This window comes from Leucopleurus acutus (genome assembly GCF_964270905.1).
Source record: "Leucopleurus acutus genome assembly, chromosome: 2".
NCBI lineage: Eukaryota > Metazoa > Chordata > Mammalia > Artiodactyla > Delphinidae > Leucopleurus > Leucopleurus acutus.
Genome location: NC_139143.1, coordinates 88,058,195 through 88,085,628, shown reverse-complemented (window position 1 = coordinate 88,085,628; position 27,434 = coordinate 88,058,195). Strand labels below are relative to the sequence as shown.

General features: G+C 44.4%; 2 protein-coding genes across 2 annotated transcripts in view; one reads left to right on the top strand and one right to left on the bottom strand.

The window, feature by feature from the left end:
- The window catches only part of PHGDH (phosphoglycerate dehydrogenase), a gene marked incomplete at both ends in the record, with an annotated part of 30,587 nt that extends 29,962 nt beyond the window's left edge, over positions 1 to 625 (top strand). Inside the window, one exon of the mRNA XM_082864456.1 lies at positions 471 to 625. Coding sequence (XP_082720582.1) covers positions 471 to 625 — 155 coding nt within the window. The remainder of the gene's footprint in view (positions 1 to 470) is intronic.
- A 6,168-nt stretch (positions 626 to 6,793) lies between these two features.
- On the bottom strand, positions 6,794 to 26,199 carry HMGCS2 (3-hydroxy-3-methylglutaryl-CoA synthase 2; the record flags this gene model as incomplete). The annotated part of the gene is given in 10 exon segments (XM_082858848.1): positions 6,794 to 6,825; positions 7,967 to 8,092; positions 8,719 to 8,825; positions 9,871 to 9,902; positions 9,904 to 10,045; positions 12,454 to 12,619; positions 13,996 to 14,160; positions 18,471 to 18,513; positions 18,516 to 18,956; positions 26,188 to 26,199. Coding segments are annotated over 10 exon segments (1,266 nt in total).
- Between the last annotated feature and the right edge of the window lie 1,235 nt (positions 26,200 to 27,434).

Below are 27,434 nucleotides of genomic sequence, written 5' to 3'. Positions count from 1 at the left end.
GGCATCCCCTCCAGATGTCGTGGGCATCTTGGATCTGCTCCCGTCCCCTGGTGCTCGGGCTCCTGGGAGTTCTGGAGCACTTCCAAGTATGGCAGAGACTGAGTGTGTCCACAGGCCTCCAAGGGCCTAATTTCACTATCGTTGCCAGCTGCCCAGGGGAACTTTCCCCTGCTTTTCCCCTTTGCTGATGGTCTGGGTAAAACTGGCAGCCGGCAGGTCCAGCTCTGGCTCTTTGTGGCTGATCTTCCCTCCCCTGCCTTGCCTGATGGCCAGGGTGTTCCTAAAGCCTGCAGAATAGCGAGGGACCTGGGCAGAGCCCTTTGTTCCCTGTCTCAGCGCTTTGATTCTGAGACCATCACCCCCGTTGCAACATTGATCTTGGGAACTCAAGTCTTGTGAGCCTGCTCCCAGCCTCTTGCTTCTCCTTCCCCCCAAGCCCTGTGCCAACCAGGGGTTTCTTCTACTTCCAGGCCTCCTGGCAGAGTCGGAGGTGCAGCTGCTGTCCTACCAGACCTCGATGGTGTCAGATGGGGAGACCTGGCACGTCATGGGCATCTCCTCCCTGCTGCCCAGCCTGGAGCCCTGGAAGCAGCACGCAACCGAGGCTTTCCAGTTCCACTTCTAACCTTGGGCTCACTTGTCCCAGCCTCGTGGGATTTTCTGAAGAAACACACCCACTGGGAGGGGAGAGCCACATTCCTGGGGCTGACGCTGCTTGTGTCTCATCTGACCCCTGTCGTACAGCAATAACCACCCAATAAAGAGCCTACCCCGTACTCTTCCGGGCACCTTTGTGTTGTCATTACCCTGAAGAGCCACCAGAGGGCATCCGCAGGCAGCCGTGGGGTTAGATGCTCTGCCTTGGAGGAGTAGGATTAAAGCTCAGACTGCTCCCACAGAAGTCTCCATCTGCTGGGGGGACAGAGCACACAGAGGTCACTGGAAGCAGTGAGGAAAGTGCCACAACAGGTGCATATGAATTCTGTTGAGAGCAGCAGAGGAAGTCATTGGAGCTGTGGATGGTGGTTCCCAGGAGATAGTTGGAAAGATTTCGTAAGGGGAAGAAAGTGTGAGTAAAGGCACAGGGCCTGAGGATGTTTGATGAGTTCACAAAGCCAGCTCAGTATGGGTTGGGCAGTATATTACTTGATTTTTTTTTTTTAAAGATGATTTTCACAAAACATGGCAGAATGGTACTCCTGCATCCTAAGGGTTTCACCTTTTGAGGGTTTTTTACTCCATCTGTAGGGGATGACCCATTCCTACCTTATGCCCAGCAGCATCTGTTTTGGAGACAAGGCAGGCTAAGAAGGCCCGGAACCGGGCAGCTAATTGACAGTGGCAGGAGCAAACCCGTCACTGTGGCCTCAGAGCTGCGACTGAACCGAAGGTCGGTAGAGCTCCACCAGTAACCGCTCACTGTGCTGACCTCAGCTGTGAGCGCATAACATGTATTAGGGCCTTGCAGGAGCAGACCTGGAAGGGGATGGGCCTGAACTCGAACAGCAAGGGGGCTTTGAGCTGCTTTGACCTTGAGCGCAGTGCTTAATTCCCCTAAGCCTTTGTTCCCTCATCAGTAAGAGGGATAAGGACGCCTCTCAGGATTGAATGGCTTCAAAAAGTGGTGTATGGGAAGTGCCCGAGGCACTTGGTCTCTTCATCCCTATGTCTTTCTTTAAGAGCAGACGACCAGGTCTCAGTCGCTTACATAGAATCCCTGCTCCAAACGGCCCTCCCTTTGCCCTTGTGGTAATGTTCTTCCAGATCTGGACGTGGGGTGTCCTGACATCAGACAGCCCGTTCTCTCTGCCTGGAAAGAGATCAAGAAGCATCTGGTGGGGGTCGGGGGGGCGGTGGGTGCTGGAGCCCATCGATAGCTAGAAAAATAGGCTGAGATTGATAAGTTAAAAATTGAGCTCAATCTTCCGCCGCCCAGCCTCTTCTCAGAAGCCCCTAGACAAACCATATTCTGTGCTCTAAGGTGGTCAAAACAATTCTAGAAACCCCAATTACTTGAGCATCCCCAAATATTTTCCTAGACGTGGGTAGGTTTTGAAGGCATGGGACACATTCACTGTATCACCCTGTCCTGTGGCTGCCCGCGTAAACTCTCCTAAATTTAAAAAGGCAAGATTAAGTTCAAGATCCAGCTGGTGCTGTTTACTCCTTCGCATTTCTCTGTGGTTTGTGGCATCTCTGCACCGCCTAACTTCAGAGTGGAATTTCCTTCTTGTGTGTCTTGGCTGGGAAGCAGAAGTTTTGCTGAAAGCTCAGTGAGGGAGGCAGACGAATAGTGGGACAGGAGGGAACTGGCCTCCGAATGCTGGCTCCTGGGACTCTGAGATTCAGAAACGTACGTACGTACGTACGTACGTGTGTGTGTGTGTGTGTTTAGTATGTCCCTTGGAGACCAGAAGTTGCCTCATGGTCAGTGGGCTGGACCACTCTCCACATCTGTTTCAATATACTGTGACATGTTGGTATTCTTGCTTGAGATGCGTTAACAGGCCTCAATGCCTTTATCAAGTCATCACTCCATCCTCTCCTGCTGTAGGTTGTCCTGGGTGATTTTTTGCCCACATAGGTAAGTTCTTTATCTGCATGACTGTAGCCTACCTTAGGGTGAAAATGGTGACCGGGCAACTGGAAAATCATTCCCTCATATGCTGACCTTAAACAGGGGGAGAGGGCTCTGTTCAGAGCCAGCAGGAGTCAGTTTTAATGAAGTAGATGCCGGAGGTACCAGAGGAAGTCCTAGGGCTTAGTATCAAGGTCAGTGAAGAGGGGGAGAGGAAAGGGCTGGAAACCTCTGTGCAGTGGTGACAATGACCAGTGCCCTCCTGGGTGCCCTGCAGCTGAACCAGGGCTCATATTCTGCCGGCGTGCACGGTATGGGCAGCACCTTGATAGTCTCATTAAATATTTTTAATATCACCCCCACATAGTGTCCAAATGACTCGCAAGTGGCAGCAGGCCTGGCTGCGGCATTCGGTGACACAGAAGGTCCTGGTTGCTCAGGCCACAAAGACCCGCCAGCAAACTATGTGGATAGAAGGCAAGGTCCGGAGTCTCCTGCCTCAAGAACTCAGGTGATTATTGTACTAAGTGAAGTAAGTCAGACAGAGAAAGACAAATATCATACGACATTTCTTTTATGTAGAATCTGCAAAAAAAAAAAAAAAATGACACAAATGAACTTATTTACAAAACAGAAACAGACTCAGAGACTAAGAGAATGAACTTACGGTTACCAGGGGGGAAGGATGGGAGGGAGGGATAGATTGGGAGTTTGGGATTGACACGTATACACTGCTGTATTTAAAATAGGTAAACAACAGGGACCTACTGTATAGCCCAGGGAACTCTGCTCAATATTCTGTAATAACCTAAATGGGAAGAGATTTGAAAAAGAATAGATACATGGATACGTATAACTGAATCACTGCTCTACACCTGAAAATAACACAACACTGTTAATCGACTCTGCTCCAATATAAAATAAAAATTTTAAAAAAAAGAACTCAGGTGAATAGGGCTTTGCTCCCACGACTACAGACACTACTCCAGAGATCCTAGGAAAGGCATACATTGTCCTGCCAGGGCTGCCAACTAGACTGAGGGCCCCCAAACAGCTTGCTGAGGAGGAGTAGGCAATGGGGGTCAGCCAAGGGGGGCTGCTGGGTGGCAGCTACAGCTGGTGTAATAGAACGAGAGTTCAGCGAGCACCTGGAGAGGGCCTGGGAAGGGAGTCAGCTGACGCAGGATTAGCGCTCTCGCAGGGCTTTATCTCGGATTTTCTGGTGCCTGTTGTGAGTCGAACAGCCCCCAGCAAGCAGTGAAGTGGGCGGGCCCAGCACCTCATCTCCCTGTGCCCAGTGTCCTGTTATCCCTAGGGCGGCCTGCCCACGCCTGCCCTCCTCCCCACTGACAGAAGCCATCCTCCCTCCTCCAAAGTGCCCCTTTCCTGCTGGGGTGGCAGAGGAAACTTTCTACAAGTACATAAGTTAATAACTTAAATAACTTCACGCCCCTGAACTATTGCTGTTTTACAAGAAGATCCTAGATGAAGCAGTGCCCTAGCTCAAGAGGGAAAAACCATCCTCTAAGGGAAGAGTTTCCTGCTAGGGATTGAAACAATGTTTTTGGCTGCAGGAGCCCAAAACGTAACCTATTCACCTCTGCCCTGTGCCCACTTGTGCTGGTAACACCAACAAGGCATGGGACCAAGGAGCTTTGATCCTCATATCCTGAAGTCATTTCTGGCCCCTGTCTGCTGGCTCTGTAAGGTGTCTGTAAGGTGTCTTACGATCAGGGAAGGAAGCTGGGGGTGGAGGCTGTGTTTCACCCTTTGTTCCCCCTGTACCTCTCAGAGAATGGAATTGGAAGGGAGAGAGGGAGGGTGTGAGGTGAGTGCTCGGCAAGTTCACTGCTGTGGGCGTACATGCGCGTGGGGAGAGTGGGACCTCAGAGCCAGGAGGGCCAGCAGGTTTCTCTGCATGACAGCTGCTGCACTGGTTGTGTTCTGGTTTCCAAGAAATATGGGAGTTATTCCCTCCTTCCCTACTTTTTAATGGTGTTCTATTAGTTTAGTACCAAACCTAAAATTTAGAAATTCACAGAAAACCCTACGAAACAAAGAAAGAACTAACAGCACAGAAATTTAATAATAACAATAACAACAAAGCTATAACAAATGAGAGGCAAGCTATCAGGATCTTGCGGGAGACAACGGATCTGCCCCATTTCCGGTCTGTGATTCAAGGCTGAGCCTTCCCTCCATCCCTCCATCTCCCTTTTCACAAAGGGCTCCTCTAGCACCACAAGCCCATGACAGTGACTACAGCAGGGAAAGGCATGAAGGACCCCCTAAGGATGGCCCCTCACTCTACAGGGCCAGTGCTTTTGGGGGCTGCTGTGTCCAATCCAATCTATTTACCAGCTAAGAGTGGGGGACATTTATACGATCGAGAGAGGGCAGAAATTCTATAGCGTACTTTTTCAAGGAACCTCTCCACAGATAAAGAAACAAAAGAAGGACATTCAGTCATGAGTCTCACCCTGGGCATCCCCCCTTTCCCCATACCTGCTCCTTACCCGAGGCAGGCTCTCCTAAAGATATCCCGAGGTCTGGGGCGTTCCACTGCCCTTCCAGCAACAAACCTGGACGCCTGAGGGCCCTGAGGCCAACGCCGTGGTAGCCAAGGCTGGGAGGTGGGCAGGGTCCCCATGACACATCCCGTCTGTGATGGGAAAACAGGCTGGTCAGTGCAGAGGCAGAGCTCCGCAGAGCACTGCACTGACATACAATCTTTATTTCAGCTAACATCTCAGTGGTGTAGGTTCATTGCTCCTGTGAGACAAGGATGAGGCCCAGCTTTTCTTTTCTTGGTACAATGCTGCTTAAGCATGTGGACCAGGAGAGGGAGGGAACCTGATTTGGAACCTGATTTGGAAACTCTCCCTTGAAAAATCCCAATTCTCTCTCTCTTTCTCTGTCTCTTCTTTCTCCTCTCTCTCTCTCTGCTTCTGATGACTGAACTAGCTTGACACATTTAATGGCCCCCTCTTTGCCACTGACTTGCCCTTAATAACCATATTACAAACAGACAACAGATAAGCAAACAAACAGATGACTCCCTGGTAGCGCCAAAGTCTGATGAGTCTGCTTAAGGAGGCTGCCGTTCTCAACCATACCCTGCAGCCTGGCCGGTCGCCCCCCTTTCCAACCTCTCTTACCTCCTAACATCCCAGAGGCACACTTCAGTTGCCCCACAGGGCTGAGAATGCTGGCAGTGGTTAGGAGTGAACAGAGGACACCCCTTATCCTGCAGTTTTCCTGTTTTATCCGGGTATCTGGTTTACCCAGGACTTCTTCCTCATCTTTCCCTGTTCCCTACCCTGCCCTTGGCAAACTTTTTAGTCTTCCCCCTTCATATACCAAAGTAGGGGGGGAAATTTAAAAACAGGAAAATATAGATGAAGTATTCGGGCGCAGGGACTGATCTGTTGAGATTTATGGGTTGTAAAAGCAATTGCTTCTCACACTTCCATTCTACTTATCTTCCCAATTTGGAAGATTAACTGAAGGCAGATATCTGGGTCCATGCACTACAAGATTCTAATTCTGAATCTTTGATTTTCCTTTAAAAAGTACCATAAAGAATTCTGCTATTTCTCTTCCCGATTCCATCCACTTCCATCAAACTCTTCTCTCCTTATGCCCCTACCCACTTATTTCCCAAATCTCACTTCTTCTACCCAGAAGGAATCGCAACACGGGACGATTGCTCACAGCCCCTTAGCCTAAGGTTCCCTCCAGCCAAGGCTTCTGCCTCTCACAGAATCCCCAGCACCCTGTTTCCTTAGGAGTCTCTCCAACACACTGGCGTGTCCTTCTCTGATGCTCTTCATCTTTGTTACCAACTTGCCCCATTGGAGTAATGAGTTGCATAGTTTCAGGTTTACAGCCTGCCTGCTTCTGTTGTGGATGCTAATTTTGTTTCTATCAGGCTTCTAGGGGAGCTTCCTATCATGAGTAGATCAGGTAAACAAGTTGACTCTTTTTTTCAGATTCAAGATTTAAGAACGTGCCCCTCCCCCCAGCTTTTGCCTTTCATGGGCAAAGAGCCCCAAGAGTTTTACTTGGTCCTCGTGGTACAAACTCCCCACCTCTGATCATTTTGGAAGCTACGGACCCTCACCAAGTGGTGAGAAATTCACTGTGGAATGAGAAGAGGCAATACTCACAAAGGGCTGCGTGGGGTTGAGGAAGAGAAAATGGTAATAGGGACGCCTAGACCTTCACGTGGAGCTCTCCTGGCTGTGCTGCAAGGGGTGGCGAGGTCACCTAGTCTACACCCAGTAGGGCACTGGGCCATCAGAAGAACCAGAAGCAGCTCTCTTGGAGCTAGTACCTAAGACTTGTCTACTAGAAATTTTGTTATAGGAGTATGCCGTTTTTCTGCAGTAGACATGCCCTTCCTCCATTGAAATCTTCATCACGTCCTTCTGCCAATGGTACCTAGCTTGAGGCGTACCTCAGAGCACCCTGTTTTCTAATAGACACTTCCTTCCTAGCCCTAAGTTTTCCAAAACTGATTCATTGTAGTATTTCAAAGTTTTGTCCATTAACGTTCATCTCAGAGGTCCTATTTTTATTTTATTTTGGCTACTTTTTTGCTCTAACATGTCCCCTGTTCCAGATAAGATCAATGACTACTAGGTCTAGGTTTTCTGGAACATTCTCAATTCCATAAGTTCAGTCTCCTTTTCAGGGCAAGTCATGTGTCCCAAGTTTTGCTTGAAAAAATATGGTTACCCTGATTTTAAAATCACCATCTGGCTTCTCCAGTCCTAACTTTCGCTTTGGTGTACTTTTCCTTTGTTGCTTTTTGGGGGCACTATTTTGTTTTATGTTTGGTAAGGAAAGGGGGTAGCTGAAAGAAGACAGTAATATTTGCCGATAACTTATTTATCATTAATTCATTCATTAATCTCTTTGGCAATCCTGCAAAGTTCGTATGATTTTAGAAATGAGGCAACTGAGAAAACTTCAATAATTTTCTCAAAGATAAAGAGCTGATAAGTTATCACAGCTCAGCTTAGACTTTGATATCCGGCTCCAAAATCTGGGCTTTTTCAACTGTTGCGTAGATAGTGTTTTCAAAGACCATACATCTGGCTTCCAGGGGACTTCATTGTCCAGTATCCTGTTTTGGGTGGTTATCTATGCTCAGTGCTGGGAAGCCACATGCCGCCTCCTACCTCTTCCCAACTCTGTCTTCTGCTTCCCCACCCAGTTCTTCCCCTTTCGAACCTAACAAACCTTCTCCCAATCATATCTGATAGAAGTCATCACTCTCACCCACTATATTCTAGACTTCTGATGAATCCCTGGCTCTCAGCTCCTGGCATAGAATCTGAGAAAAATTGCCTTCTCCTCCTCTCTTTCTGCCTTTTTTCTTACCCTTGTGGTAGAACTGTTCTCTTTGGTCCATTATTTCTGTAAACTTCTCAGGAGACGTATGCTTCCGGGAGGTGAGACATTTTGGCAGGTCTGATGTACTGGATACCAGCTTCTCCGGTGGGGGGTGGGGGGGGCGGCGAGACTGGGAAGCAAAAGTAAGACTCTTAAACTTACTTCATTGTCATCACTGCTACCAATCACAAGTCCAATGGAGAGCCAGGCTCTGTGGGAGCTCCCGCCCCAGGGGAAAGTGCTCTATGTATGGCTTAGAATGTCAAGAAATGATAAAGCTCAACAAACATAATGTTAGCAAAACATACAGGCAGACCCTCATTTAGTCAAGGTGTATCCCGTTTAGCACTTAGATGGATGCCCTTGATCATGTCCATCATAAAATAATCCACAAATGTTTCCTGGGTATCTCAAATCCATCCATTTCTCTTTAACCAGTTGCAACCAAACCACCACCATCACCTCTTGCCTAGACTATTTGCTGGAACAATCTGACAGGTTTCCCCATATTCACCTTTGTTTCTCATCAGTCTAGTCTCTAAGTAGTAACCAGGGAAGTGCTTCGAATACATGAATTGGACAAACTTACTCTATTGCTTAAATCCCTTCAGGGCTTTCCTTTGTTCTTAATCACAACATAATTCTATCAAGGTGGGAGCCTTGGTAGTGGTGAGGCAGAAAGTGGTTTCTTTTACCCGATGAAACTGGCCAGGAGTGCCTGATCAAAAGACTGAACTCACCTGGAGAAGCATCCTGGGGCACCCGAAATGAAAAGAAACTTTCCGCTAAGCCAGAGCCATAAGAGAAGGCACCAGTCCTGGAGCCAGCCAAGTCCTGGGCAGGGTGACTGCGGCGAAAGAAATCAAAACCTAAAACCACACATCAACATTATGTTCCGCACTGCAAAGAAGCCACCAGTCTAGTCAACCTCTTGCAACTAGCAATGGGTTCTGGGCACTCTACACAAACAGGGGCTTCTGGAAGACCCTGGGGGTAGGCCCAGAAGGAGGAAAGCTTACCAAGAGGAGAACAGCTAAAGTCTAAGATACAGAAGCCACAGTGAGCATAACTGAATCTCTGGGATGTAAAAGGAACTTCTCCCCACCCGGGAAGCCAAGATGAATTCAGTGAACTCTGAAGGCACCTCCAAGTGAAGGTCAGACCACTGGACTCATCTCAAGACTCCCATGTTGACTGGCAATGCTTCAGCAGTTGTAACTTGTTTTATTCTACCCTCGTTAGGAATAATTTGAGCAAGTCCAATGATATACATATATATTTTTCTCGTGTTGTATGCATGTACTAGTACAAGTATTTTCTTGTAAAATCCACAAAATAGAATATCTATAAAAACTAACACTTGGGCCCCTGCTGAGCATTACTGTTTTAATTGCTTCAGACATTTAACATTCATCAAAACCTTAGAAGGTAGGTATTGCTATTGTACAAATTTTATAGTTGGGAAAAAGAAGGTGCATAAAGGTTAAATATTTTTCCAAGGTCAAAGCTAATAAATGGTAAAGAGATTTGAACGCAGGTTGTGGGCTCTAAAGCTAGAATCTCTCGACCAACATGCTTTACTGAGTACAGAGATTTTAAAGGATGAGATCAAAATATGCATAAAAGTTCTACCATGTTCCTGCTGCACCAAATAGGTCTTGCTCATCCCCTGGCATCGTTCGTACGTGCACTTCACTTTGGAGACCACTGTTTAATACTGATGGTACCTCTGCCTACCCATGCACCTTTGAAACCTGTTTCTTTCATTTTCCTTCCTTTCTTCTTTCTTTCCTTTTTGAAAAACTTCTGAACCAGAAGAGGAACAAAACTTGGTTGAACCCTCAGACCAGAGGCCATGGGTGAGAGGAGGTGGGGTCACATGCCGTACTCACTGGAGCAGAAGTGAGGCCAGGCATCCCTCCACCCAGGGATGAAGTGTACATATTCCCGTTGTGTGTGGAGAGGTAGAGGGACGCCTTGCTCTTCTTGTTGAACACGTCTAGAGAGGCCTTTTGAAATGCTTTTGCTACGTCCTTATCGGTGTAGGTGTCTTCCAGCTTTAGCTCCCTGTGAGGCAGCCAGAGGGATAGGCCAGGCGAGAAGCCACATGAGGGAAGGAATGCAGCACGGGGAAAAGCGTAACAGCTACTGGAGAGAAGACTTTGGGACACATGTTTTTTATAATAGAATATTTGGAAATACAGAAAACACAGAGGAAAACTGTCACTAATAGTTTTACCATTCAGAGAGAGCACTTAGGTCGTAGTTTTCTTATGGAATCCATTCCTAATTTTATACAGTTTATTGGAAAGTAAAATCATGCGATACATTCTGTTTAGCATGCTTCCTTAACTAATTTTCTCTATGACATTGTCAGCTTCTCTAACATTATTATTATTATTTTTTTGCGGCACGCGGGCCTCTCACTGTTGTGGCCTCTCCCGTTGCGGAGCACAGGCCCCGGACACGCAGGCTCAGCGGCCATGGCTCACGGGCCCAGCTGCTCCGCGGCATGTGGGATGTGGGATCTTCTCGGACCGGGGCACGAACCCGTGTCCCCTGAAGCGGCAGGCAGACTCTCAACCACTGTGCCACCAGGGAAGCCCTCTAACATTATTTTTAAAGGCTGCCAAATGGACCATGATATGATGTACCCGACTTTAACCAATTGACCCGTTTCTGTCCTCATTAGCTAAAATACTACAGAGAATAGCTACATGTTTGTTTTTTTTTTAGGAAACATTTCTTTTTCATTAAAAATTTTTATGCAATTTTAAAAGGTTACTTTCCATTTACAGTTATCACAAAATGTTGGCTATATTCCCTGTGATGTACAATACATCCTCGAGTCTATATTAGACCCAATAGCCTGTACCTCCTACACCCCTATGTTGCTCCTCCCCCTCTCCCCACTGGTACCCACTAGTTTGTTCTATCTATGAGTCTGCTTCTTTTTTGTTATATTCACTTGTATGTTGTATTTTAGATTCCACTTACAAGTGATATCATACAGCATTTGTCTTTCTCTGTCTGACTCATTTCACTTAGCATAATGTCCTCCAAGCCCATCCATGTTGTTGCAAATGGCAAGATTTTGTTCTTTTTTTATGACTGAGTAGTATTCCATTGTATATGTGTACCACATCTTCTTTATCCATTCATCTGTTGATGGACACTTAGGTTGCTTCCACACCTTGGCAAATGTAAATAATGCTGCTCTGAACGTTGGGGTGCATGTATCTTTTCAAATTAGTGTTTTGGGTTTTTTTTGATGTATACCCAGGAGTAGAATTTCTGGGTCATATGGTAGTTCTATTTTTAGTTTTTTGAGGAATAGCTACATGTTCTTTTAAACATGTGGAATCACTGAGCCAAAGATGCACATCTATTAAGGCTTTTGCTTCATGTTTTCCTATTACTCCCCCAAATCTTTGTATCAGTTTACTATTGCTCATTTTCTCATAGACTCAATTCTGGGTATACAAAAATTTTAAACGCTATCTAAAGAAAACATTAACTTGTTTATATTTGTTACTAATGGGTATGCACATTTAAAAATATGATTATGTGCATTTCTTCCTTGAGGAAATTTCTTGCCCATATACTTTGTTCAGTTTTCTACTTAGTGTGTTTTTCTTGTTATGGATGAGACTTTCATATATTAGAGATAGTAAGCTATTATCTTTGGTATATGTTAGAATTTTTTTGCATGGGGTAGGTCTTAGAAGCAGTGTTTGTGCTAATTTGGATGTTGGTGGCAGGGTTAGCAGTAGTAGTTAGAAACAGGGGCAGATGTTGGTAAAATACTCCAAAACTTGAACAGATACCAAGAAGAAAGGGAAAGATTCCCTTCCCAGTGAGAACTCTTTGTGTTCTTCTTTTCTGAATGTCTTGGAGTATCGCATCAATAAACAGCATTCTCCCTGCTTTATCGACAGCAAAGGGGGGTGAGCTGGACTATCTCTATTTCATAGGTGCGGGGATTTGAGGCAACAAGCAAGACATTCATTAAGCCAATGGCTAGTGGGAATGAGACCAGACGCTCCCCAAGTTGCCATCCTGCATTGTGATTATTTGCTTCTAGGTGTTTCTTTCTGTACAGACTGTGAGATCCTCTAGGCAGGTATCATGGAGTCACATCCACTTTTATGTCCCCAGAGTTTAGTATGATGTCTGACACATAGTTGATGTTCATAACATGTTTATTGCCTGAATAATTTAGCCACACTCCCTTTCCCCTTTTTATTACTCGCCGAAGCTTCTTATAGTCACTTGATCTAGAGGTTCTGGCAGTGCCCCTGTGCTCCCTAAGATACAGGGTGAGGTCCCTGAGAAAACAATAACGCACTAACCCACGTGAGGACTTGGTGTCATTTCTACTGTGTTGGAGGATTGTTGTCTTTTCCCACAGGAGTGGCTGGTGGTCCAGACTCAAGGCATGAGGAAGCCTCCTCCTTCTTATGAAGAGGACTCACCTGAAGGCTTCCAGCCTCTTATAGAGGCCGGTCTGTGTGTTGCCACTGGCTAAGAGAAAGTCATTGAACATCAGGTGAGCCAGGGATTTCTGGACCCTCTTGCAGAAGGGTGTGTGAAAGATCACAAACTGTAAGTCATCAGGAGTGAAATGTCGATCGATGCCAGCTGGAAGAAGAAGTGTGAAAGCAAGGATGTGGCACGATCCACTTAGACATACTCTCCAAGATCTAACTGTGCTGAGGTCTCCCAGAAAACTGGTTCCTACCTCTGGCAAACACACAGAGGTTTGTTCATTCATTTTACAAGCATTTTACTAAGCACTCTACTCATAAAGAAGGTAAAGAAACAAATATTTTCTTCCTATCTGCCATTGCCAACCTCTATGACAAATAATTCCTCAAATCAACCTCGTACTGTATTATTTTCTCTATTTTCCAGGGGAGAAAACAGTCTCCAAAATATGAAGCTGAGTCATGTGTCCAAGGTCACCCAGCTTGAAAAGAGCTGGCTTTGGCTTTGGGTTCTGGTGTCTCTGGATCTACACTCCAGACTCTCTCATATTCCAAAGAGAAGAGCAATGCACCCCCTGCCCTTAGGAAAGTTTACAATTCGGTGCTGAGATCCAAAGCAGCATTGATCAAATTCCATATGAGATTAAGGACTAAAATTAGAATGTCATAAGAATTCAGAGGATGCCAGAGCAATTAGCCAATAACAATTTTACAGTGGATGGGCAGAGGCAGAGATGTCCAAGTCGACTCCTTTCCCATGGAGGCAGCCAGCATCCCACCCAGTGCAGCAGAGAGGGGCAAGATGCTTCAGGACACCCCTAAAGCATCCATGCTCTGATGCTTCAGCACATGCCTTTTCCCACACTGAAACCTGCCTTGTTTAGATGCCCATCTGGGCATGGCTAAACAGGCAGGAACCCCCCCCCCACCCCGCTTTATTTTTTAAGTGTATGGGTTTCTCTTTATTTTTAAAAGAAGATTCGTTTCTTTTCTGATTATGGAATTGGTACATATTTTTTAGCAGAGAACTTCAGAAAGTAAGGTGAAAATAAAATCAACTTCCAACACTACCAGGCAAAGAAAAGAATCACTGATAACACTTAAGTATACTGAAAATATAGGTAAGAATTTTCAACATCAACCAGACTTTAAAAGGTGGCAAACTATAAACCAAGAGTCAAATCACTCCTGACTTCAACAGAAACGAATCCTGGCCTCCATAGGACGTGGTCACTCTGATTCACACAGTACCTCCCCAGGTGGCTGGCACCCACTGGCTTCAGCTTTGACCTTGGATTGTCTACTTTCTTTCATTTAACTCAAGTTAGAGGCAATTTCATGCTTGACTTTGGGTGACTTCCAAAGGGACTTTAGCTCAGGCCCAGGAAAGGGTGTCAGAAGAAGGGGACATGAAACAATTCTGTTGTGATCATTTGAAGAGGAGAAAAGAGTCCTTGTCTTAAGAGGTTAGGACATACTCTTGGCCTCGTGTGAATAGGGTCCCCACCTTCTGCCCTCTGAGCCCCATACCTTGCTCCCACTGGTTCTGGATCTTTTGACAGTATAACACGTAGCATCGGTCCAGGGCCCGTAAGTAACGCTGGATGGACAGCTTCCCATCCAATTGTGGGCACTCTGAAGTCATATCTGCTTTGTAGAAGTCATATACATTCTCCATGTGGGTTGCTCTAAGCCCTGGCAAGGCACACAGAGGGATTCGGGGACTGTACAAGGCAGCCCACGTTGAGCAGAGAGGATAGGAGAGCCACATACAAGCAGCCCCCTGGTCTTTATCTTTCTCGTGCCCAAGCCTGAGCCCACCGAGCATCCCTCATGTGTTCAAGAGGAGTTGATTGAATTGCCACTTTTATATAAATGAGATTTATATTTCCATTTCCATACCTAGATGGGCTTAAGAAAAATCTGGAATAGACACCAAAAGTCTCAAAGGAAAGCTCTCACTTTATACTCAATTATCTTCTTGCATTTTCAGTTGTCAGTTTAGCTCTCAAAGGGTCCTTGTCAGCAGCATCAGTACCAGCCATTCCACACATCATTATCCCCAAGTGTGATGGTGCAGAAGAGGCAAGCTTGCTGATCCCTCTCTTCCCCTCCTCCCTGCCCTCTGCTCCCCAGTCCAGTCTTTTGGAGACAGTCAATATCATCATCAGATCCACATTTCGGCCCTGCATAGTGGGTGGGCCAACTTGGAATTAGGAGCTAGGTATTTGGCTACGCCATGCACAGTCTCCCGGCACCACATAGCCACTGTTTACTACAAACCTCTCTCGAGGGCTAGAGGGCCCTTGGGCCCAACCAGCATTGCCACAGCTCCAGCCCTGCCTGTGGGGTGAATATTACCACTGGAGTACACTGCGATGTCTCCACAGACCACCAGGGCATAGTGACTTGTAATGAGAGACAAGAAATAATTATTATCCCTACCAAATCTCAAGTAGACTGAAAGCCTCCTGTACGCCAGGCACAATTTTAGGTACTGGTGATAGATCACTGAACCAAAATAAAAATTCTTGCCCCATGGAACTTGTTCTAGTGAAATTCATCATGACACATTTGAAATGCAATGTCAAAACTCAGTGTTCTGTGACTCTAGCTGTAAAATCCTCATTTATTCAGAATTCAGTTTCTGAATTCAATGAAACATTCATAAATGAGCACTTCTGGAGATAATTTAGTTTTGTACTGATCACCTTACAGCACTTCATAGTACTACAGTGGAAATTTCTTTCAAATCATAGAAGGCCAAGGGATGGGGAGGGAAGCTAATATTTGAAATCCTAGATAGACATGAGCTATCCTCAAACAATCCTTAAAATAATCCAGTGAGGCAGGAATTATCCACATTTACAAAGGAAGACACTGTCTTCTAGAGAATCCAAGTAATTTGTCTAAGGTCACCCACCTCATGAATACGGAATTATATATTCAGACCCGGTTCTGACTGGATCCTGAACCACGTGCTTCGAACAATCTGGTATTACCTTCCTTCTGAGAAGAGTTAGTGTCAAGTAACCACATTTAATGTAGGTGGTCCATGGTAACTACTTCTATAGTAGCCGGATGATTATTCAATAAGTAATTGTCGTCTTGAATATTATTTGTTCCTCTCTCATCTGATAGTACTGCCCGCCCTCAAACTTGGGTTTGTGAGAGAAACATGGCGGCAATTTTAGGATTCTACCTAAACTGTGAGGAAGCCCCCAGGGTTTACGCCAGCACTGTGTTGAGAGCCATTATTTCTGTATAATTCAGTCCTCACAATAAGCCTATCTGTCAGATACAGTTATCTCCTCTTTATAGACAAAGGAATTGAGACCCAAAGAACCTGAGTCACCTACCTAAAGCCACACAGCTAATAGAAGGTAGGATAAAGATTCAGAGTCAGGATTCCAACCCAAATTCATTGAAACCCAAGAACCTTCTCTTAAGATTATATAACAACTCAAACTCCAACCCCAACGAAACAGTATTGTTATTTTTTCTCTGCAATTTTATATACATAAATACATAAAAATATATAATAAACATATAATATATATAAACAAAATTTATATGTGTTTATAAAATTAGGAAACTATAGAATAGTATTTAGAAGCCATTAAGGAAAAAATCAGTCAATTAGACTGCCTAAAATTAAAACCTTCTATCAGAAACAAACTCAAAAGACAAACTGGAGAAGTATTTACAGTACATAAAGCCAACAAAGGATTATTTTCATTCATATATAAGCGCCTCATAAGAAACATAAGGTATGTAATAGAAAAATGGCTAATAAACATCATAAAAATATCAAAGTTCTCTTATAATAGCAAAAGAAAATCAATACTATTATATTACTTATTAAACTGACAAAGATTAGAAAGTTTGATAATATATATTGTAGGAATGCACTTTAGTACAACATGTTGAAGAACAATTTGGCATATTCTATCAAACCTTTAGATCAAACTATTCTGCAATTCCACTTCTAGGAATCTATTCCTAGAACATATTATCATGAGCGTGCAAAGCTATTGTACAATGTTCATTAAAACAGTATTTATAATTGCAAAAACATACATCAATCTAAATACCCATCCATGGGACTAAGGTTTGGCATATCTATCAATAGAATATTATGTGGCTTTTAAAAGAATGACTTTAGGTGACCTTATGTGTATATCTATCTATCTGTCTATCTTATATCTATCTATCTATAGAATGACCTCTAAGACATCATAGAGATGAGGAATAATGTGTACAATGTTAAAAAATGAATAGATAAGGGTATGCTTTCAGGTATATAGAAAATTCCTGGAAGAATACATAGAAACTGTCAGTGTTAAATTATGGGAGTTGGTAATGGGGTGTCAAAGGGAAATTTTCTTTACTTTCTTTACTTTTCACCCTTTGTGTGTGTGTGTGTGTATGTACTTAACTGTTGGTTTCAATTACCTTCATTTAAAACAAAAAAAGACAAGAAAAAATGAGGTCTCTCAGGCAATCTGAGCCAGTACCACTCTTTCCTTCCCTCATACCCTGCTGTCTCTCTGGAGTGGTCCAGACCTTCTTGGTGAGTCCCAGAACCACCTTCTCCCATCTGAGGGTCCCCAGGTGGATGGCCAGGTCAGAAGCAGAGATCACATCTACGCTGGCCTTGTCTTGTTTTGGCATTTGCCATTAGACTCAAGCTTAAATATGCTTTTTGTTTTAGTATAGATTAACAATTCACATCCTAATAGCTTGTTTGAATTTTTCCCCCACAAGACATCACGTTAAAGAAGGATGCATTTGCAGCCCTCTCCTGTGGAATACCCAACCATTCAGCAGAATCTACTCATTTGAAATGACATGTTTGAAGCTGATAATACCCCCAAATATAGGCTCTGATTTTGGGTTAAAGGCTGGTGTGTGTCCCTTGCCCTTCACTTCTACTCTCTAACTAAATTCTGGGCTGGACATATTGGTGGTGACGGTAGTAGGGGTTGCTGGAGAGGTAATAATACAAATGCCAAGCAGGAGAAGCACTGCAAGTACAGGTTTGACGATGTAGAGACTAGAACATGCCAAATCAATGGAATCATTGTTGGCGAGGCTACACAGGGCAGTTGAAAAAAAACACTGAATGGGTGTAAGGAATTGTACTGCCTTGTTGCATGAACAGAGACAAACCATTAAACTCTTCTTGGCCTCTTTTTAAAGTGAAAAATATTGGATTAGATAGTCTCTAGGGTCACCGCCAACATCAAGACTTCATAATTAATTTTATAATTAATGTTTATTATGGTTTCTAAAGTTTAAATTTCTGGTTTCCAACTTAGTAAATGTAGGGCCTTGTCTGCCCAGGTACTGTTTTTTCACATCTCCATTGATATCTTGTTTAATGCCTGTAAGGCAGGTAGGCAAACAAAAACTCTGAGTCTCGCAGAGGTTAAGGGACTTGTCATCAATTATTGACAGACCTAGGTTTCTACCTCTCCTAGGAACCAGGCAAGGGAGAGAAAGTAGAAATACTCTGTGTCATAGTCTATCCTGTGATTCTTTGGGTCTATTTTTATCAGGGTGTTTTTCCCTAACACCTAAACTTGTTTAAATCTTTTAACATCACCAATCTCTTTCCCGCTCAGAGACTTGGGAGAAACCTCAGAGAAACAGGAAGAGTGAAATGAGAAATACACCAAATTTGATCCGGCGTCTTGCTTCTGCCATGCACTACGTGTAAGATATTAGATCCTCCATTTTCCCCCCGTAAATCAGGTATGACACCCACTTCCTAGGCTGTTGTGAGGACCAAATGAATGACTCTGTGAACATGCTCCCTGATTAACTGTATAAAGCTATACACGTCTCAGTGGTTATTATCATTGTGGTTGTTGGATGATCGTAGCAGCCGTATGAAGAAGGTGTCCTTCCCTCCCTGAATGAAACCACCCAAGGAAAGGAGAAGCTGAGGATTCGGCCTCCAACCCAGCTCCCTTCTTACATAAGCCTCTGGCAGCACGTACCATCCCAGGAGCTGGACTCCACCCAGTTGGCAACACTGAATAGAGGGAGGCAGTGTCACCGTAGCAGGCACTGGTGGTATCTATGCTCTCAATGTCAGTGTTGCCTGAAACCTGGAAGAGCTCCACGAGCACTGTTTTGACACCCTTGGACTTGTTGATGATGGTCTCAGTGCCCACTTCCAGCCGGCCCACAGATTCCCATGGGAGCTGCGTGTGCTCCATCAACTGCTGCACCACTGTCAGGCACAGGGAGTTGATGCCCTCCTGGGCTGAGCAGAAGCCCATCTGGGTTTGGCTCATGCCCACTGTGTACTTCCCTGCCTCCACAATGTTAAACTTCTCCATGTCTGTTTGGTCCACATAATGGGCTGGGAAATAGACCTCCAGGGCAAGGATGCCCACATCCTTTGGCCAAGCATCTCTTTTGGCCAAGGGGATAGCAGGGACTGTAGAAAACGTGTAGTAGAGGAAACAATCAAAATTCCACTAATGGGCTCTAGCTAGTTTCCTCAAAAGACAGTACAGCAATCATTTCATTCATTTTTTAAAAAATATATTTTAAAGACATCAGATGAATACAAATTTAGAATTGTATTTTCCTGTTGAATTCACCCTTTTATCCTTAGTAAATGTCCCTCCGGCATTTTTATAGCTAAATACATGTGGAACAAGCAACGTCTGTGGGAATACAGAAGACAAAGAGGGCAATTCCAAACTGGAGCAGAGAAAAAGTGGAGAAAGATTCAGTAAAGAGGGAAGAAAACTGTTTCTTTCCTGGACCCACCATCTCTCTTCAACCCTGACTCCTAATCCCTCTGGAGAAGATCTGGAGTTTCTCCTTCTAGCTACAAGTAAAGAACTCACCAAGCCCACCTTCTATTTGTTCCACATAAAAAGTACCTGAAAGCTGGTTACTTTAGAGGTATTCTTAATTTTCCAGATGGTAAAAGCAAGGCACACATTGGTGAAGCGATGTGCTCAGGGTAACTTCTCAGTTTCTCATCTGTTAGAAATATTCTGTCTTTTCACTCATGAGTACCACCAAATTCCTTTGACTTGCATCTGGCTACAGGATTCCTGATCGTGGAAGAGTGACAGGGTGGCTCTGCAGGCTTATGCATTTAGCTCTATGCCACAGGAATTGTAGCCCAGGTGGAATGTATCCATCAGTCATCCTCAGGATTCTGGGCTTCTTGTAACCCCCGTTTTCCCATCACAGAGGTCACTTTAAATGACTGCTGTGAGGCAAAAGTGGATCATGTGATCACAAGATAGTGAGGCAAAGTGATAAATGTTTATTCATATCTGACAAAAGAGAATTGAAGTTTAGTTCTCTGCCCTATTTGGTGACACTCAGATAATTAGAGTTTATACTCTCAAATGTTTGTGGAAGAGCTTCCCAGTACCTAGAGCTAATGGCTACCCAGAGCTCAGTCCTGTGCTTGGCTGGGTTTTCTCTCATTCTCATTCTCCCTCTGTCGTCTCTAAGCTCACTCCATCCCTCTCTTCCCAGTTAAAAATCTCAAGTCATAAGGAAAGTTTCCAAGAATTAGTTACATTGTAACTTTTGTAAATGTCTTGGTAGGGGGTTATTACTTGGAAATGGATTCCAGAGCCTTGAAGAAAAGTTAACATGTAGAGGTTTCCAGAAACATCAGGCCACTGGAGTTAAGAGTATCCATCTAATCTTGTACTTTCTCTAAAAAATAATCACTTTATTTAATTTAGAACTGGTTTTTTTCTGGTGTTACTTGGTTCAAGAACATGCATCAGACTTTTATTTCTTTACTCCATCTCGCCTCCTTCTCTTGTGTTTCAAAATTAGCTATTAGGGCTTCCCTGGTGGTACAGTGGTTAAGAATCCACCTGCCATTGCAAGGGACATGGGTTCGAGCCCTGGCCCGGGAAGATCCCACATGCCATGGAGCAACTAACCTGGTGCACCACAACTACTGAGCCTGTGCTCTAGAGCCCACGAGCCACAACTACTGAGCCTGCGTGCCACAACTACTGAAGCCCACACACCTAGAGCCCGTGCTCTGCAACAAGAGAAGCCACGACAATGAGAAACCCATGCACTGCAACAAAGAGTAGCCTCTGCTCACCACAACTAGAGAGAGCCCGCACGCAGAAACGAAGACCCAACACAGCCAAAAACCAAACAAACAACAACAACAAAAAAACAAAATTGCTATTATATGCCAGGCACTGTGCTATGGAGGGCTGTGGGGGTGAAGGGGATGGGCGGAGAAAGGCGGAGATCAAGGTTCTTGGGGGCCTCCTCCACCAGTAGGAGGAATGAGATAAGCACATACATACTATATAACCCAACCAAGAGTCAGAATATGATAAAGGCCCCAAGAGGGATATGGGCAAAACCCCATGGGAATTCAAAGGAAGCAGAGATTTCCTGTGTGTGGGAGAATCAGGACTGGCCTCATGGAAGGGGCTAAATTTGAGGTCAACATTGATGGATAAGTGGAGCTTCTTCTGAGGAAGAATTGGAGGGTGTCTGCAGGGGCAGTGCTACAGCAGGCAGTGATTGAACAGGTAAGGGTACCTGGAGCAGAGAGTGAAGGGGAGAAGGAGGACAACAAATGAGAAAAGCAGGTGGGGACCATGAAGTGGAGGGCAAAGGTCCTCCTTATTTTAAAGGCGGTTGAAGCACATGGGGTGGGAGCCGTCTTTATGGTGGATTTAGAGTGAATGCACGTTGGATTAGAGGGGATAGACATACAGAGAAAAGGAGAGCCATAAAGAGGACTCTTAATACCCATTCAGGCCATGGAAAATGGGATTAGCTGTGAGTACACCAAAAGGGAGATGTGAATGATAATTCCAAGTGTTGGAACCAAGGACATCAGAAGGAGGGGGCAGGTTAGGGGGACTGGGGTTTATCTCTTGGAGGACAGCCAACGGTTGCTCATTGAGACAAGCAAATCCACTTCAATCCCTTCCTCACAAATGGAAAAACATGTTAAATTCCGAGCTGGGACATTAGGCCTGTACTCAGGGGGTGGGGAAGAGTGTTGATGATGGTGGGGAGTCATGAAGAAAATAAGAAGGCTCAAGGCATCTCCTCCCACCCGATATATCCACGTACCCAGGTTCCCTGGGCACCAGGCAAGGGAAGACACTGGGCGAAAGGTGTTTTTCTAAATATTCTTGGAACGCAGTGTAGAAATGGGAAGGAAGGAAGGGCTAGTCCTAAAGTACACTGGATGGTTTAGGGGTGTCCGGGTGCTAGCGGTAGCTGTGTTACCATCAATGCTGGGAGACTGTGAGCCCTTGGGCTGGACTTGGGGAGTGTTTGCAAAAAAAAAAAAGGAGTGCGTGTGTGCTTCTGTGCACGAGAACATGGTACACACACACACACACACACATACACTCTTATCTTTACATCTCATGTCCCCCTTTCATGAAGTCAGAGAGCAGAGAAACACGCTTCTTATCCTCCGTCCATTTTGAATCTGACTGCAGTGACTTGAAGCAGCTGGTTTTACTGACACTGCAGGTGACACAGAGTCCTGAAGGTCTCAGCAGGGGCTGGGGGGAGAGGTGCAAACGGTGGTGGAGAGAATGCCATGGGCCCTGGTACCGATATTTCCATTGCTTCGTGCTGCTAGGGGTGTAAAACGTGTCTTGCTGACATCGGCAGGTGCCAGAGGTTTGGGATCCTGGAATTCTGTAAACAGAGCTGGGCTGTCTCTTTAGAGATGAGGTGACTGAGACCTTGAGAGGTTAACTTGCTTCTCTAAGGCTGTGCCCAAGCCTTGCCAACTTTTGACTGGGATTCTAGTGACTTCTGCCTCTGGAAACCCTGCCCCTGCTTATCGAGGCTCTGTGGCTTCTAAAACTGGGCACAACTTCTCACTTAGAACATGGGCAAATCAAAGAAAAGCATCATCTCTCCAACATGTACATACCTGCGCTGCTCCTGGGCATGTATGGGAAAGGATGGCACTGATCCCTCCTTTCTTGGGCTCTTGTGGCAGCTTTGTTTATGATCAGCCACCTCAGGAGGCTATGCTGTTCCTTATAATACATCCTAAGGTAATCCAACCTGGTCTTGGACCCTTGTCTGAGTTCCTCTCACTTGGTTGTCGAGAAAGCTCTCTGTCGAGTTAGCTGTTATTAATGTATTGTGATGATAAGGAAAATCTCTCAAAACCAAAGGGAATGAATCTTTTCATAGTAGCCCTTTAAGTAGTTGGGAGTGGTACGGGCATACAGGCAAAGGGCTGGAATTACAGAGGATAAAGAGCCTGCTCCATTTCTTCTGTTTTTATTGTCGTTCTTGTGTTTGTATAGTGCTATACAATTTCCAAGTGCAATGCAATAAGTGCTGCAATGAAAGTACAGGAGCCCTAAAGAGGTGATCGTCATTTGCAGCTCAAGGTCTCCTGAAGAGGAAAGGTCTGCTTTACTGATGAGACTAGTGATATGTGGACAGGTGATCCAGCTTTCCCAAAGATCTACAGCTGGTAAGTGGCAGGTTGGGCACTCAACCATGTCTTTTGACTCCAGATTCTGCTCTTTCCACTTTGGTCTTCCACTTCACAATAAAATGTTCCTGCCCTCTGATCTTCTAATGAATCTCTCCCTCCATCCCTCTCTCATTGCACCGATCTTCCTCTATCTTTTACAAAAGTCATGCATTCACTCATTAGTTCATTCAATTAACCCCTCTGTCTACTATGACTCTGTGCAGGGCACGGAGAACAGAGTGGTTCCTGATTTAGGGGAAACAGAGGCAACTTCATTTTCCTGAAGACAGAGAACTTCCAGCTGCCCCCAGAAGTCCAAGTCTCCCAGGTCTTCCATCATCTTTAGATTCTTGCCTCCATACATCTTGGTGCTTACTGCCCTAACCCAATCTCCCACCTTGCTCTGTCACCCCATGCCCTTCCACTGAGCCACTGGCAAAGCTCTGTCATCAACTGAAAATTCCTTATTTCCAATCTTTTTCTGAATACGCCCTTTGCTTCTTTCTCTGTCTCAGACTGCAACTCTCACATGGTGGTTGTGCTCTTTGCTTTCCATAATATGGGACCCCTGGCCAAAGGAACCCAATGTACTGCAGTGCTTGGAATAAGGCATATGTCCTCTTTGCTCTTCGCTGATATCCCCAGAGTATTTTTCTTCTCCCTCCTCTCAAAAGCCCCATTCTCTGCAAGCACATGCCATCAGTCTGGACCACCCAGTGCCTTTCATTCTTGCAGTCAACATTCAGTCCTGCTCCACTACCCTTGTTCATGAACATGGAAGCACAGGGATCACTGCCTTCCGTTCCACCCTCAATCCTCAGCATTCTTGGAGATGTGAATCTCCACATAGGTAATTCATCCACGCTGCCCTCTCACGTAAGTTCCCACTTCCATGATTTTTGTCCTCCACTTGACCTCAGCCTCCCATCCCACACTCATACTCTTTTTTTTTTTTTTAAGTATAGTTGATTTACAATGTTGTGTGAGTTTCAGGTGTACAGCAAAGTGATTCAGTTATATATATATATATATATATATATATATATATATATATGTATATTATTTTTCAGTTTCTTTTCCCTTATAGGTTATTACAAAATATTGAGTATAGTTCCTGTGCTACACAGTAGGTCCTTGCTGGTTATATATTTTAAATATAGTAGTGTGTATGTATTAATCCCAAACTCCTAATTTATCCCCCCCCCCCTTCAGCAACCATAAATTGGTTTTCTATGTCTGTGGGTCTATTTCTGTCTTGTATATAAGTTCATTTGTATTATTATTATTTTTTTTGGATTCCACATATAAGCAATATCATATGATATTTGTCTTTCTCTGTTCTGGCTTAGTCACTTAGTATGATAATCTCTAGTATGAGTTTCCATTCTCATACTCTTGACCTTCTCGCTATACAACCTCCAAAGTTTTAATTTCATGCAGCGCAATTCTAATAACCTCTATCTTTCCTGCTTACTTTGTGTGTGTGTGTATGTGTGTGTGTGTGTTTTTAATGTCTTTATTGGAGTATAATTGCTTTACATTGTTGTGTTAGTTGCTGCTGTATAACAAAGTGAATCAGCTATATGTATACATATATCCCCATATCCCCTCCCTCTTGCGTCTCCCTCCCACTCTCCCTATCCCAGGCCTCTAGGCGGTCACAAAGCACCGAACTGATCTCCCTGTGCTATGCGGCTGCTTCCCACTAGCTATCTATAATACATTTGGTAATGGATATATGTCAATACCACTCTCTCACTTTGTCTCAACTTACCCTTCCCCCTCCCAGTGTCCTCAAGTCCACTCTCTACATCTGCATCTTTTTTTTTCTTCTTCTTCTTTTTTTTGCGGTACGTGGGCCTCTCACTGTTGTGGCCTCTCCCGTTGCGGAGCACAGGCTCCGGACACGCAGGCTCAGCGGCCATGGCTCACGGGCCCAGCCGCTCCGCGGCATGTGGGATCTTCCCGGACCGGGGCACGAACCCGCGTCCCCTGCATCAGCAGGCGGACTCTCAATCACTGCGCCACCGGGGAAGCCCTAAACCCACTCTTGGTCTACCCTGTGCCTGTATCTGAGCAGCTAAACAAGGAAAACACAGTATGGTATTAACTGGTTAGCTTTACATTTACAACCGTATATCTCAAATGGATCCTCAGCATAGTCTGGCAATTCTACTACATTTTCCTAGTTCATTTGCTCTCCCACTCCCAAATGACTAGTCACACTTCCTCTTCTGTCTTCAGCCCATCTCCTCTACTCATTCTCGACTGATTACTTAGACTCCTCTTTCACTGAGAAAATAGAAACCATCAGAAGAGAAGTACTCCATCTCTTATTAGCAAATTCAGCAAATTGCCTGCCTTTATACCCCATACTCTACTTTCCTGTAGTTCCTATCTAGAGGAACAATCCCTGCTCTGTTTTAAATCTGATGTCACCACTTGTGCACTGATTGTACTGCCTCTGCTCTGTGTGAGGACTGTGGTCCTGCAATTGTCTCTTCTCTTCTTCCTGATTTTTCCCCTTTCTACTAGGTTGCTCTTATCAGTGTTCAATCCCATCTTTAAAAATGCCCTTTTGCCACATCTTCTTTATCTATTCATCTGTCGATGGACACTTAGGTTTCTTCCATGTCCTGGCTGTTGTAATAGAGCTGCAATGAACATTGTGGTACATGACTCTTTTTGAATTATGGTTTTCTCTGAGTTATTTGTAGTGAGGTGGATGAACCTAGAGTCTGTCATACAGAGTGAAGTAAGTCAGAAAGAGAAAAACAAATACCGTATGCTAACACATATATATGGAATCTAAAAAAATAAAATAAAATAAAATGGTCATGAAGAACCTAGGGTCAAGACAGGAATAAAGACACAGGCCTACTAGAGAATGGACTTGAGGATGTGGGGAGAGGGAAGGGTAAGCTGGGACAAAGTGAGAGAGTGGTAGTGTATATATGGACATATATACAGTACCAAATGTAAAATAGATAGCTAGTGGGAAGCAGCCGCATAGCACAGGGAGATCAGCTCGGTGCTTTGTGACTAGCTAGAAAGGTGGGACAGGGAGGGTGGGAGGGAGGGAGACACAAGAGGGAAGAGATATGGGGATATATGTATATGTATAACTGATTCACTTTGTTATAAAGCAGAAACTAACACACCATTGTAAAGCAATTATACGCCAATAAAAATGTTTTAAAAAAATGCCCTTTTGACCCTATATGTCCTACCGAGTGTGCCATCGCCTCTCTGCTCCCCTCTATACTGAAAGCCACTAAAGTATTGTCTGTTCTCAGTGTTTCACATCTTTTCTTCTCACTCTGTCTTTAATTGCCCCATTTTGGCTTTTGTCTCCTGCATTCCATTGAAATTCCTTTTGTCAAGGTCATCAGTAACTTCCTTTTTGCCAAACCCAACGTTTGGTTCTGAACCTTCAGCTTACTCGACCTCTCAGGAGCACACGGCTCATATTCTCACTCCCTTTTTCTTGAGACACATTTTTCATCTGCCTTACAGAACCTGACAACCGCAGGATTTTCCTCCAAATCACTGGCCACTCCTCACAACTGCTCCTCCTCCCTATGACCTCTAAAATTTGGAGCTCCAGGTCATCCCAAACACTCAATTCACTGAGAAAATAGATGGAACTGAATAGGAACATTAGGCTCTTAGACCCAAACACCCAATAGTCACACAGAATTATGGATACTAATAGATGATTTTGATAAAATTGAAGGCCAAAACCAGCCAATCCGGTAAAAACTTTATTAAGTATAGATAACAGATTAAGCACTGTGCTAAGCATTGGGAAAACATGGGATGGTTCAGCTTCATTTCTTTCTCTCTTTTAAGTTGGCATGTACTAAGAAACTACTGTGTGCCAGGTACTGTGCTAAGCACTTTTTGTACATTATCTCATTTAATTCTCATAACTGAGATGGCTACTATTATTACACCCATTTTACAGATGAGGAAACTGAGGTTTAGAAAAATTGTATAATCATCTGTGGTTTGAGAACTTGCAAGTGACTTAAATGGGCTTTGACTCTAGGCTGTCTGGATCTATGCGTGATCTGCACCAATCTTCAACCATTTTTGACCTGAAAAAATGCCAATGCCATGTGGTTAAATCTAATATTAAGTTGCTTCTTTGGAATAAGGGAAACTTGTAGGTTGAGGAAGTACCAGGAATATGTTATTTGAAGTATAAATTGGGGGAATTAATAGCATAACAACATCAGGTGATAGTTTTTCATAGTGGACAGAATTTAGTTGACTTAGTCAAGTAATTATAGTCAAGCACAATAAAGTAATTGGTTTTTCTATGAATTGTCCAAAGTGTTGAAGGAAATATAGTAAAGAAGACACCCCTCAAACACTTACATAAACTCACATTTTGATACTTTCTAAATGAGGACAGACATTTTTATTCTTGCTTTGAGATTTTGGGGTCCTTCAACTCCTGGACTGCAGCTCG